This window comes from Pygocentrus nattereri, chromosome 4, assembly GCF_015220715.1.
Source record: "Pygocentrus nattereri isolate fPygNat1 chromosome 4, fPygNat1.pri, whole genome shotgun sequence".
NCBI lineage: Eukaryota > Metazoa > Chordata > Actinopteri > Characiformes > Serrasalmidae > Pygocentrus > Pygocentrus nattereri.
In genome coordinates this window covers 27,044,065-27,058,365 of record NC_051214.1, presented here as the reverse complement: position 1 = coordinate 27,058,365, position 14,301 = coordinate 27,044,065, and the positions used below count along the sequence as shown (strand labels likewise).

General features: G+C 44.4%; 1 protein-coding gene across 1 annotated transcript in view; it reads right to left on the bottom strand.

Annotated features, from left to right (window-relative positions):
* Positions 1-12,148, bottom strand: part of LOC108414547 (leucine-rich repeat-containing protein 52) — a 39,074-nt gene extending 26,926 nt beyond the window's left edge. The window contains exon 1 of the mRNA XM_017687429.2: positions 11,455-12,148. Within this exon, the coding sequence (XP_017542918.1) occupies positions 11,455-12,148 (694 nt within the window). The remainder of the gene's footprint in view (positions 1-11,454) is intronic.
* Positions 12,149-14,301: the final 2,153 nt, after the last annotated feature.

Here is a 14,301-nt window from a genome sequence, read left to right as displayed (position 1 = left end):
GCACAGGGAAAGGCACTTTAGTAATGGATATAAATGGTCTAGACAAGGCAGATATTGAGTGTAGACTCCTTGCTGATAGTCTAAACATTGGAAAATAATAGTTTGTGCACTACTGTTTGTGAGACGGATGTGACATGAAATAAATTCTGTCATGTGGAATCAATGTTGGAAACTGAGCTTAAATTAGCATTTCCATTAAATGCTCAGAATACATAAGGCAAAATGTCTTCATAGAGGACATATGCTGTCATATCCTCTAAGAGCTAAGAAAAATGGGGCGGGTCTGGAGAGGTCTGATCAGCTGAACAGGCTCAGCTGTGTATTGTCATACACTGGATGCTATGCTGTACACTACTATGGACAGTATTGTATTATACATCATATATAAACATAAACAAATCATATATATACATATTTGAATACAAAAGTTAGTACCAGCCATGCAAGCTGATTGGTTGAGCAGCAGGTTTTTCACGGGTTTTTCACAAACACCATCAGAGACGGTGAGACACTGAGACGCTGAGACGGTGTAGGAAACGGTCAAACCATTTGAATATTTTTATTTCTTACTTTGCCACAAACAGAAAATGTACACTTTTGACAGGCAGCCAATTTGGTCAGACTCTGAAGAGGAGACAACACTAAATTCCTAAACTGTCAGATGGTCTGTGTGGAGCTGCTGGCTGTGCAGCGAGTGAGCGGAGTTCATTACTCTGACGTAGCAACAAGCTGCTTGTTAAGGAACGATAATTTGGGGGAAGGAATTGCTAACATTAAAACATACGTGTGTGTGTGTGTTTTGTGTGTGTGTGTATGTATATATATATATAAACCAGTTGGGAATCTCAGCAATATGAACATTTTCAGTGGACAAACAGAAATGGGTTTAGTGCTTTGTTGGGATTTTAACCCATAGAAATCTAGAGCTGTTATCATAGCTATACTATAAAAATATAATAGCACAATTATATAGTTACATAAGAAATATCAACAAGTTTGAGTGTGCACTTTTAACTGTCCAACTGTACTATTTCTTTTGATGTACAACAATGGCAAAAATGAATGAAATAGTTTTGAACAATCATAACTTCCTGTCTAATTCAATGATAAAACATTTCCTCTTCTATTTGCGATTGAAAGTTTAGAAATCACACTTTTGATAGAATTTTTTCACATGCTTAAGGAGCTACAAATGTCCTTAAATGTAAAATGTTTAAATGCTGTTGTTTTTGCTATGATTCAGAGGGCTGCAATGCGATTATAAAGCGATTATCAATGCATCTTTTTTTCTATACAGGATCTCCCTTTTTCTCACTGTGTGATGACTTGGTACTATTAAAGCAAAGTATTTGTAATGATCTATAATGAATTTACTTCCAATATGTTTTATTAACAAAACAAATGGAAGTGATCTAGAAGGCTCTCATTCACTGCTCTTGTTTGAGACGCTGCTGCCACTACTCTGTGATAAAATGCTCTGTTAGGGTGACATAAGATCCAGTGGTAATGTTACAGCCGTCCTGCCTGTTTAATTCAGTGATTTTATAACTTCTGTTTTGGTCTCGTTGTAGAGAGTCAGGGGTCACTGTGTCAGTAAAATATTTTTGAGACTGGACGTTGAATCTCAGCTCCAAAGTGTGCAACATAGTGCGAAAGCCCTGATTCTAAACGACTGAGAAGACTGCAGGTCACATAGCAACGAAGCCTCGCCTCGCTAGTAGCTACGAAAAGGCAAAGAGATTTAAGACGAATATTTGGAGACGAATGGATTCATAAGGAGCACAGTTGGTTTCCTAGTACCTTAAATGGTGCAGCAGCTACATTCAGCGCCACAGGCAGAATTTAAGGTGGAACGGGACAATTTGAACAAGAAGCTGGAGAATGAGAAGTGATTTCAGGCTCGTAAAACAGCCAAATGTTGAGAGACATTTTACAATAAGCTACTCTACTTCTGAGGAAAAGTTATAGCTGAGCTAAAGCTTAAAGCAGAGCAAAGTAAGTCTGTGTTTTTGTTTATATTTTTTAGCCTATACTAGGACAGCAGCACACACTGAGACTTACTGGACATTAAATGTTGTGGCTCCCAAGGTGGTCTGATTTTTGTTGAAAGGACAAAATGGCTCATTTGGGTTGTGACTCCTGATGTAACCTGCCTTTAATGCAGAGCCGGTTGGATTTCTCCCTTATTCAGTTGTGTTTTTGTTATGTGCCGCAACAGACTGTCCGGGTGCTGCACTTCCACATTTCAGAGTTCTGCCTTTTACATTCTGTGAACATTACATTATAAATTAAATATTTAGAAATTTGATTTTTGACATTATTAATCAGTTCAGAATGCTCATGTCCACAGGCCACATCTAAGAGTTTTTCCCGCACTCCTAATATGTGTGTGTGTGTGTGTGTGTGTGTGTGTGTGTGTGTGTGTGTGTGTGTGTGTGTATGTATATATATATATATATATATATATATATATATATATATATATATATACATACACAGACTGTGTAGATAAGACCAAATTTTCTAAGACGCCTGTAAGATTTGATTTAACCAAGTTACAGTGTATCACAAATGTGAGTACACCCCTCACATTTCTGCAGATATTTAAGTACATCTTTTCATGGGACAACACTGACAAAATGACACTTTGACACAATGAAAGTAGTCTGTGTGCAGCTTATATAACAGTGTAAATTTATTCTTCCCTCAAAATAACTCAATATACAGCCATTAATGTCTAAACCACCAGCAACAAAAGTGAGTACACCCCTAAGAGACTACACCCCTAAATGTCCAAGTTGAGCACTGCTTGTCATTTTCCCTCCAAAATGTCATGTGACTCGTTAGTGTTACTAGGTCTCAGGTGTGCATAGGGAGCAGGTGTGTTCAAATTTGTAGTACAGCTCTCACACTTTCTCATACTGGTGACTGAAAGTTCCAAAATGGCACCTCATGGCAAAGAAATCTGAGGATCTTAAAAGACGTTAAAAGATTGTTGAGCTACATGAAGATGGCCAAGGCTACAAGAAGATTGCCAACACCCTGAAACTGAGCTGCAGCACAGAGGCCAAGATCATCCAGCGTTTTAAAAGAGCAGGGTCCACTCAGAACAGACCTTGTGTTGAGCGTCCAAAGAAGCTGAGTGCACATGCTCAGCGTCACATCCAAATGCTGTCTTTGAAAGATAGGCGCAGGAGTGCTGTCAGCATTGCTGCAGAGATTGAAGAGGTGGGGGGTCAGCCTATCAGTGCTCAGACCATACGCCGCACACTATATCAAATTGGTCTGCATGGCTGTCACCCCAGAAGGAAGCCTCTTCTGAAGTCTGTACACAAGAAAGCCCGCAAACAGTTTGCTGAAGACATGTCAACAAAGGACATGGATTACTGGAACCATGTCCTATGGTCTGATGAGACCAAGATTAATTTGTTTGGATCAGATGGTCTCAAGCATGTGTGGCGGCAATCAGGTGAGTTGTACAAAGATAAGTGTGTCATGCCTACAGTCAGATGACCACTGCTTTATTGAAGAGGCTGAGGGTAAAGGTGATGGACTGGCCAAGCATGTCTCCAGACCTAAACCCAATAGAACATCTTTGGGGCACCCTCAAGCAGAAGGTGGAGGAGCGCAAAGTCTCAATTATCCACCAGCTCTGTGATGTCGTCATAGAGGAGTGGAAAAGCATTCCAGTGGTAACCTGTGAAGCTCTGGTAAACTCCATGCCCAGGAGAGTTAAGGCAGTTCTGGAAAATAATGGTGGCCACACAAAATATTGACACTTCAGGAACTGTCTCTTAGGGGTGTACTCACTTTTGTTGCTGATGGTTTAGACATTAATGGCTGTATACTGAGTTATTTTAAGGGAAGAATAAATTTACACTGTTATATAAGCTGCACACAGACTACTTTTCATTGTGTCAAAGTGTCATTTTGTCAGTGTTGTCCCATGAAAAGATGTACTTAAATATCTGCAGAAATGTGAGGGGTGTACTCACTTTTGTGATACACTGTATCTATATAGTAATTTAATTTTATTAAGTAGACAAAGTAAGCAAACCCACCTCAAGACCAGTAAGAGCAAACCACACTAATACATTTAACTGTAAAACTACTGCAAAATTCTATACAGTGTATAACTCACATTAATAACAGTAATTTTAATTCACAGTCATAACCACAACTGTGATGTAGCTGCATTCTGCTATACATCTACTGTCAATAAAATACAATAATCTCCTTTAATTTTATATAACAACTGTAAAAGTAATGCAACCCAGAAGCCAGCAGCTGACTTGAAATTTTACCAGACTTTCTATAAAAAAAATGAAAATATTTATTCACCATGTTTTGCACTGTACATGCACAGAATACCTCTTAACCTTACATTTAACTGTATAATTTGTGCAAACTTGACCAAAACCATAACATCTGGCAATACTCTTGAACAATGACATCTTTTCCCTCACTTCAAGGGATCCATTATTTACACAAAATCCAGTGCAAAAAAATGTTTTTCATATCCAATAATGCTGTGCAGTACAGCTCAATGCAAAGCTCACAGTAATTTGCTGCATTATCATAGAAGACTGTTGATTAACAGCGCAGGCAGTTGCGTCTGTGGTTACAATCCTGTGAAATGACTATGCTGCATTTTGGGATGCAGTATATCACAAAGATAGCTCTACTCCTGAACTGGAATATTTAGGCAGAGCACTACATCATCCGGGTATCTTTGGTGTACTGCATCTTGTAGTTGCATCCAGCCTCAGCTCCTATTCTGTGACACCTGCACTGTTTTGGAAATGTTCTTTCACTTTTACTTATGTCATTATTTCTGTAAAATATCAATACTTTTACTTGAGCAGGGGTTCAACTCCACTCACCTCAGGAAGCTGATATTAAATAATACCATGCCTTCGATATCACTAACAAGAACTGTGACTTCTAAGGGTTAAACCAATTAGAGCGCCAGAAGTACTTTTCCAGCATTTTGCTAAGATTATCGCAAGATGGTAGGGAGAGCACCACAGCTCTCTAATCATGACAAGGCTTGAATGCTTATGGGCCATGGCTCCAGAAACCGCACGGCTTGTGAATTCACAAGAGGCATTATGCAGCAGAACCCCACAAAAATCTGCAAGAGGTCTGCTAAAGTCAGCTCATCCCTCTCAAAACCTCTCAGAGAGCTGAAGCCAGAGCAGTTCTGCCTCTGACAGCTAGCTGAAGGCAGCGCTGGATGTTTAAAAATGAAAACGCCTTCTCCCAGTGCTTGTGGCAGGTGGATGTGCCTGGTTCGCTCACTCCCTCTCATTCTTTCTCTGTTCTCTCTAGAACAGGCCAAAGCAATTAAGCAGACAACAGTGCAGAGCTGCGCTGCCAGTCACACCCCGAAAGTGCTGACAGACTCAGTGCACCTGAGTGCCTCCAAACAGCAGACTGCCAGTTAGAGAACTTTCTGAAATATCATCATTTGCCATGACAGCAGCATAATCGTCGTCATTAGGACATAATTAGGACAGCTTGACAAATGCTCCAAGCCTGGCCTTTTGTTTCCATGATTGCAAATGAACATCGTTATTCCAAATATATCTGTGATAGCAGCAACGAGCATTTCTGCTCAGGATTTGCTGCCACATTAAAGCCGTAATGAGCTTTGTGGCCTGCCGACTGTTTATGCTCGTTAATTGTTTTGATAAGCTGTTGACTTGAATCGACAGTCGACGTGCTTTCTGCATTCAAGCTCCCGTCAGTCTGATAGGGGTCATGCCTGGGACGATAAACAGGCACAGTACCAGTCACCACGATGGTTAGAAATCCTGTCCAAGTTCACATGCAATCGAATCCCATTGGTTCTAAGTGGAGACATTTGAATGAATATGAATCTATTTCTATTCAATTCTCCAGTTTTTCTTATTAGTGCCTATGCTGTACATATAATCCTGGGCAATATATTGCTTATACTGACGTACCTTGATATTGGCATAAACTGCAGTCAATAATACAGTTACTTCTAGTCATTATACACACAAAAGCAATAATGTTGTCCCAGTTGTCAAGTAGTTTGTTTTTAGTCTTTCACTTATCGCACTTTGTAGTTCTACATTTACAGACTGTAGTCCATCTGTTTCTCTGCACACTTCATTAGCCCCTTTTCATCTTGTTCTTCAATGGTCAGAACCCCCACAGGACCACCACAGAGAAGGTATTATTTGGGTGGTGGATTAATCTCAGCACTAAAATGACACTGATGTGGTGGTGGTGTGTAAATGTGTGTTGCACTGATATGAGTGGATCAGACAGAGCAGCATTACTGCTGAAGAGAGAATAGTCCACCAACCAGAAATATCCAGCTGACAGCGTCCTGTGGGCAGTGTCCAACACAAACTGTCCAGCAACTGATGAGCTGCTGTCTCTGACTATATCTGACTTATAGCCAATAAGATAGGAGTGTCTAATAGAGTGGCACTAGCCACAACACACACTAGAGTGGTACTAGCACAACACACACTAGCATGCCACCACCACGTCAGTGTAACTGCAGTGCAAATAATAACCAGCTCTGTGGTGGTCCGGTGGGGGTCTTGACCATTGAAGAACAGGGTAAAAGGAGGTAACAAAGTATCAGAGAAACAGATGGACTACAGTCTGTAACTGTAGAACTACAAAGTGCACCTATATAGTAAGTGGAGCTGATAAAATAGACAATGAGTGTAGAAACAAGCAGGGGTACTTAATGAAGTAGCCAGTGTATAGAGGGCAGGAGTCCAGAACCAGAACCTTCAGGAAGAATCTATCATTACAGGTTTGTGATTCAGTATCTGTGTCCTTAAGTTGCCATCACACATCACCCTCACAGGTAATGACTCATCTGAAAGGACGTGAGGGGACCAGACAAGAAAGCAATCCCCTGCTCCCCTGCTGCAACCATATTTCAGTGGTGGATCTACTGCCCACTGACAAATTAAGCATTTATAAAAAACGACTTGGGATACAATTACTTTCCAAACAATTCCTGATTCTTTGGATCTGAGGAGCCTGTGCAGCCTGCCTTGCTCCCTTAGAGCAAGAGCCTCGAGACTCACTTTTTTAGCTTTTGCTGCAGTCTCAATGTGTGCAAAGATCACAAGCTTTCAAATTCTTGAAAAAAAATCTGGTGTACTATGCAGAATCATTGTAGTAACAGCTTTTAAAACTTGGATTACACTGTCAAGCGTTGGTTATTATTAAGATTAACTGACCCTTATTAGTCCCACAACAGGGAAATTTCATCTCTGCATTTAACCCATCCATGAAGTGAAACACCACATGCACTCTAGTGAGCACACACACACTAGGGGGCAGTGAGCACACTTGCCCAGAGCAGTGGGCAGCCCAATCCACAGGGAGCAGGGAGCAGTTGGGGGTTAGGTGTCTTGCTCAAAGACACATCAGTCATGTGCTGTCGGCTCTGGGGTCACGAGGCTGGTTCCCTAACCTCCAGCCCATGACTGTCCCATGACCAATGGCCACCTTACATCAAACACCAAAAAAGTACTGATGTTGTTTGCCTCGATTTTTTACATTAAATTCCACAGGTTTTCCATCACCCACCTCCACTTTACTATTAGGCTTAAGTTGACAGGTATGCCACTGGCCATTAAATTTTCAGAAACTGAGCAGCAAAAGTGTTTAACACTGCATGCTAATCTAGAAAGAAGACCCCAACAGAATAATACATCATTCCATGGTCTACAACAGACGTAGAAAACCTACACACAATGCATCCTGCATTTTAAAAACCATGAATAAGTGCCTTATAAGTCTTTGTTTACAAATATTCCACGAGGACGGTGGAAGGTTGTTCCGAACGCCCTCGCTGCAAGCCGGGGGCTGTCCTTTAAATCAAACTCCATTAGCCAAAGCATCTGGAGCCTCCACATGCTGCCCTGTGCGCTCAGTATGCACCGGCAAGGCTCTGCTACGCTGTGTTTACTGCACCAGAGGTCACCAGATAAATCCTGTCAGCACCACAGCACACGTCAACAAGCATCGCAGCAACCCAAAACACCTTGAGGCATTTGTGTTTGTGCGGGTAATTTGTTAAAATGCATAGTTAATATAGTTGTTTAGCTTTGAGACCTGATCAGTCATGAAAGCTACAGTTTATACGACCCTACAACTTGAACAGAGACCGTTTCCTTATGTGTAGCAGGGTCAGTTTTGAGATCTGCAGAAAAGAGGGTGAGTGGGGTTCTTTTCAAGGAATGCATGTGGAATCCTTTCCTCTTACTCCAAACATAGTTGAGGCCAGACATATTTGGTGCCTAAAGTTTTGTCTAAAGTGCCTAAAGGCCAAATCTATCTAACAAATAGCACAGCGGAAGTTATGTACATTGATTAACATTGTGCAAACATGCACAACAAGCAATATCAACTTTAAGTAATCTTACATAGACTTGTTCATGTGGTGGACAAAAGTACTAACAACTTTCAGGGCTCTAGATGTTTGCTGTGGCTCTTTTTGGCTATGCAATGTTCTTTTTGTTTCTTTAGATATCAGCAGGTCACACGGTATTAGACACCACATGTCCGATGAGGAGGTTCATGGCCTACGATAGGGCGACTGAGGAGCCAGGATCATTCCTATGATATTTGACATGCAGGGGGAATTTTACCAAAGATAATCTCACTTCATTGGCAGAACAGCAAAAAAAAAGGAAGTAATTTCAACTCCACAGCTGATCACAATCCTGACACTGTTCACATCTTTTCTAAACGTTGGCCTTATTTTCTCCTCCAGTCACTGCTTATCAACCATTCCATTAACTGCCATTACCTCGGTCAAGCTTTCAGGATTTTTACACTGTGCTAGCATTCTTGTGAATGTACTTTAAATTTGAATACAAAAGATGTGGCCACAAATAAAAAAAACTGTCGAGAAGATGTCGAGCAGATGGGCAGATGGACTGATGGATGACAAGCAGACAGATGATTTAGCTTGATAGCTCAGTTATGCTTGATAGGTCAACTTTTGCTTGTTGTTAACTTTTTCTCAGTACGTTTCTCCATCTCGAACACAGAGAATGTAGAGGAGGAGTTTTTATAAAGCTCTGTTGGTGAAACAAACCACATCAGCATCATGATTGGTGAGGGTGCAGCTTACATAAGCAATAACCAAAATTAGCACTGCCTAGTTTACATCAATGAAGGAGAATTTTGGCAAAATACACTGGCCATTTATTAGGCATTGGTAAGTTATTCACCGGACACAATTCGTCCATTTACATTGTGTGCCCACAAGAATAAGACTGAACTACTTAGGAAAAAAACATGGATTTGAGCTCCCTGAGGCTTTTAATGGTCGAGTGAGCATCACTTCGAACACTCCCTCTAGACTGTCGGTCTGAGTCTTCAGAAACTGTAGAGCAGGCCCAGCTTTCTGGATGATATCACCTTAATTGGTAGATGCTTTTTTTAAAGCTCAGCTGCTGTGAGCCTTCAGAAGTAGATAAATGTGAGACCACGTGGGATCAATAGCACAATCACACAGACTATTCAGAAGTGAGAGCAGCAGCAGAGATGATGCAGCATATGCAACACAAGGTGACGTCAGAGCACCAGCAAAAACCTCCAAGAAAGAGAGGATACACAGTGACTCACAAATGCTAAAGTGCCATGAATCACATACTATTTACTAAATCCACCAAGCACATTCTGCTCATCAAGGTGCCCCCACCCCCACACCCCCCACCCACACCCACACACATACAAAATTTTTTAATCTTCAGTCCCACACAAACAGAACACAAGATAAAAGCAGCATTCAGTCTTTCGCACGCACATACAATGTTATGGCCAGAAAGACTAGGGGAGAAGTTGTTAGCGCTTTAGTGAGTTGGCGCAGCAGCAGAGCTCTGATTGGATTACATAACAGGACAGGAATTCTCACTCTTCATATCCACTTAAAAAGAAGACATAATTAGCCGTCTACTCCCGGCGGAGGCAGCAACACCAAAACGTCAGAGGAGCTCATCAGGAGAGAGAGTGACAGTGAGACAATGACAAGGCTCACAATCTAGACACCTATGGACTGTTTCAGAGCCTAGGTACTGCTTTCTAGCAACAACAAGGTGGTCAAAGGGTGGTGCCAAGTTAACATCTGACCACTGCACAATAGAGATCATCAGCCAAATCAGAGTTAAACTCTACAGCAACTCTTAACCATTAACATTGTCCCATCTTCTGTCCAGTAGTCACTCTCTCTCTCATACACACATACTGAGCTGCCTGCTGTGTGCATCACGGCTCTCGTATGCATGCTGTTGTAAACAGGACCACGTTGAAAGCAGCATCTTTACAGTAGGTCTGTGGTCATACGAGGTATGTGTATATCCTCTCTATCCCAGTCCTCACTCAGGCCTGGGCTGCTTAAAGATCACATTAGCAGCCTGATTACTGAGATAAAGTAATCTGGTGTGATAAGCCTGATAAAGACCTGACCTCGCTCAGTTCAAACGAGAGATAATTAGCTGATCTCTCTCTCTCTCTCTCTCTCTCTCTCTCTCTCTCTGTACTCACTATGGTGCTCTCTCTCCCTATTTTGCCCCTCAGTTGCTTGTCCCTATCTCCCACTCTTTCTTTCTCTCTCCGTGTCTCTCACCCCCACTCTTTCTCTACCCTCATCTCTACACCAACCATGCTTTACTGCCATGGACTGTTAGAAGATGCATTACTGTTTAAGCAATGAACACAAACATAAATAGGACAAAGAGAAGTAAACAAAAACAGACAGATAAAAGACATGAGGCCATCTAATGACCCCCCCCCCCCATCTCTCTCTCTCTCTCTGCCTCTCATTATTTTTGCATTATTAAATCATGAAGATGTAAACAAAGTCATTCAGAATGGGAAATCCTCACAGTGGTCTAGAGAAACATACCACCTCAGAATTGTTCAGTGTTAGTGATGGGAACCAGGCGTCTGAAGATTTTAACGTTTCTGAAAGCTACATCACAGAAAACTATTCCATACAATGGTTACGAATACACTGTCTGATCCCTGAGACAACTATTTCTGAGTTAACAAAGTCTAAAACATGCGTTCATGGTGGAGGGGTACATGCGGGGACTTCCCAAAGTACTATTTTTTTAGTTTTAGAATAGTTAATGAAAAGGCTCTTCTGCTGTATTTCTGCTGTAGACACTGCGCCTCCTGGTTCCTATTAGAGCCGCTGTAAGGAAATCCGAAACCATCAAAACAGTCAGAATGACTTTGTCAACATCTCAACCACTGAATTACACTAAGCGATGCTTAATATATACTGAACATCGTTTTCCATCGGCTCGTCTCTCTCTCATTCGCTACCTCTGTCTTTCTCTCTGAACTCGTATCTGCGCTCACAAACTCTCGCTATAGCCCCCCTTAACCCCCTATAAACTGTGGCACTGTCATAGCGCCCCCTCCCCTCCTCCTCACCTTGAAACTTGAAGCCCTCCACGTGCATCCACAGGCACAGGTCCTCGGTGCGGCAATCGCAGCGCCACGGGTTTCCACTGAGGCCGAGCGCGCGCAGGGCCGGCAGCGCCATGAGCGCGCTCACGTTCAGCGCCGTCAGGTTGTTGCGGCTCACATCAAGCACCTGCAGGGCGCCGTTCTCGGCGAAGGCGCGCGCGTCGATCTCGCCCAGGCCTGGGTTGTCGGTCATGCGAAGCATCACGAGGCTGGCGAGGGGTCCGAATGTGCGCGCGTCGATGCGCGCCAGCGCGTTGAACGACAAGTCCAGGTAGGCGAGCTTGCGCAGGTTGCCGAACGTGGACTCGGACAGCTCCGCGAGCGAGTTGTTGCTGCAGTCCAGGTACACCAGGTCGGCCAGGTAGTTGAGCTGCAGCGCGGGCAGCTCGCTGATGGCGTTGTCCGACAGGATGAGCTGGCGCGTGGCGAGCGGCAGCTCGGCGGGGAACTCGGCCAGCCGCTGGCCCGCGCACTGCACCACCAGCTGCTCGTCGCACACGCAGCGCGCCGGACAGCCCGCGCTCAGCGCCGGCGAGGGCGCCGCGCCCGCCGCCAGCAGCAACACGAGCGCCAGCGCGCACAGCCGCGCCGCGGACGGCAGCGAGACGGAGAGCGGGAGGGAGAGAGAGGGGGAGCGCGCGCCGGCCCGCGGCCGCATGGCGGGGACGCGGCGGCGCGCACGCGAGGAGCACGAGGCGCCCGCGCCTCCCGCATGGAGGAGCGGCGCGCGGCCGGGCGAGGACGGAGCCGCTCGCGCGCTCACTTTAGTCCGCTAGACGGGCGTCCAGTTCCGCAGGGCAGGTGGGGTAGGGGGGGAAGGGGGGTGGGCGAGCGCGTGGCGAAACCGGGCACCGTCACGCTGTCATTTGCGCGGACTTCACGGTCTCATCCTTCCGCGGTTCACCGTCGTCCTGCTCCTGTGTGCTCTCGAGTTTTGTGGTTCCGGTCCTCGTGGGCAACGCTCCGCTCTGCGCAGCTCGGCGTGTGTGCGCGCGCGAGTGAGTGAAAGAGAGAGAGAGAGAGAGAGAGAGAGAGAGAGAGAGAGAGAGAGAGAGAGAGAGGGGGCGGGGGGGGGCGAGCGGGAGAGCGAGCCGGAGGGGAGGGAGATGCACGCGGGCTGTGAGACTCTCCGTTTGTGCGCGTCTCTCTGTGTGGCTCAAAGAACGACTACCTGCCGGAGCGCGAGAACACATTCGCTCTTACCCGTTGTGACGTAATCAGGTGTTTATGACGCCTCAGGGTAATAAAGAGCAGAACGAGACGTGAGTGTCTCTCTCTCTCTTTCTCTCTCTCTCAAACACTCTCTTTCTCTCACTCTCTCTTTCTTTCACTCTCTCTCGCTCACTCTTTCTTTCTCTCTCTCACATTCTCTCTCTCACTCTCTTTCTCTCCCTCTCACTTACTCTTTCTCTCTCTCTCTATCTTTCTCTCTCTTTCTCTCTCTCTCACTCTCTCTTTCTCACTCACTCTCTCTCTATCTTTCTCTCTCTCTCTCTCTCTCTCTCACTCACTCACTCTCTCTCTCTCTCACTCTCTCTTTCTCTCTCTCTCTCTTTCTCACTCACTCTTTCTCTCACTCTCTCTCTCTCACTCTTTCTTTCTCTCTCTCTCTCTCACTCTCTCTCTCTCATTCACTCACTCACTCTTTCTCTCTTACTCACTCACTCTCTTTCTCTCTCTCACTCTCTCTTTCTCTCTCTCTCTTTCTCACTCACACTCTCTCTCTCTCTCTCTCTCTCTCTCTCTCTCTCTCTCACTACGTTGTTATAAAAAGGAAAAAAGGAAAAACATGAACGTCTGCTGGTTATAACGAGCGCTAGTGATCCAACCGCGCCGAAGCAGAACGTGGATTTAGCGCGAGGCTTATCTGCTCCACACACGCACGCGCGCACACACACAAGCCTCGGCTGCTCTGTAATTTCATTCAGTGGCACGTGCGTCTGTCTGTCACTGAGCATGCAGAGCGTGTACGGTCATTACACAGAGGAGAGAGAGAGAGAATGGGTGAGGAAGAAAGGGAGAGAGAGAGCATACAGGAAACAGAGACAGAAAGAAATGAGAGAAAATTAGAGATAGAGAGAGAGAGAGAGAGAATGTGTGAAAGATAGGAACAGACTGAGAAAATAGAAGAAAAAATGAGAGATGGTGAAAAAGCAAAAAGAGAACAAGAGGAGAGAGGGAGCAACAGAAAGGGTGAAAATGGGAAAAGGCAGAAAAAACAGACAATAGAAAGAAATGGGGAAATAAAGAGAAAAAAGAGAGAGAGACAGAGAGAGACAGAGCTAGAGGGAAAGACCATGCAGGTTCAAAGGTAACATGATCCCTTTGTCCTGTTACAGGCTTTCTTAGTTCTATTATAGCTGAGGCTAATCTCTGTCCCCTCATAGCAGCAGCAGAGTTACCTGCTCTATGTTTATCAGCCTCACTGCAGGCCTCACTCTCTTCACCGCACTTTTACAAACCCACACAAAAGCACTTACATTATATCAGTGATTCGCTCGGTTGTATAACTTTCAGAATAGAGCGGTAACACTCGTCTGTGCTTGTCTAGTCCTCCCACGGTGAAGCCCACTCGCTGGCCGTCAATGACCGCTGCCTGTGGCCTGTGAGGATTGTGTGGGAAATCTACAAGCTGGAGAGAGGCAGAGCCACAGTGGGCTACGTGGGCCTTGATGGTGCCCTGCCGTAGCGGAAGATGTGTACAGGTTTAGGAAATAAATCCAGTAATCGGCAATACACATAAAGTGATTTTGGCTGGAGGCTCGGAATAGTAACTCAATTACCTTGGAAAGATATCACGAAAAGTGTTCT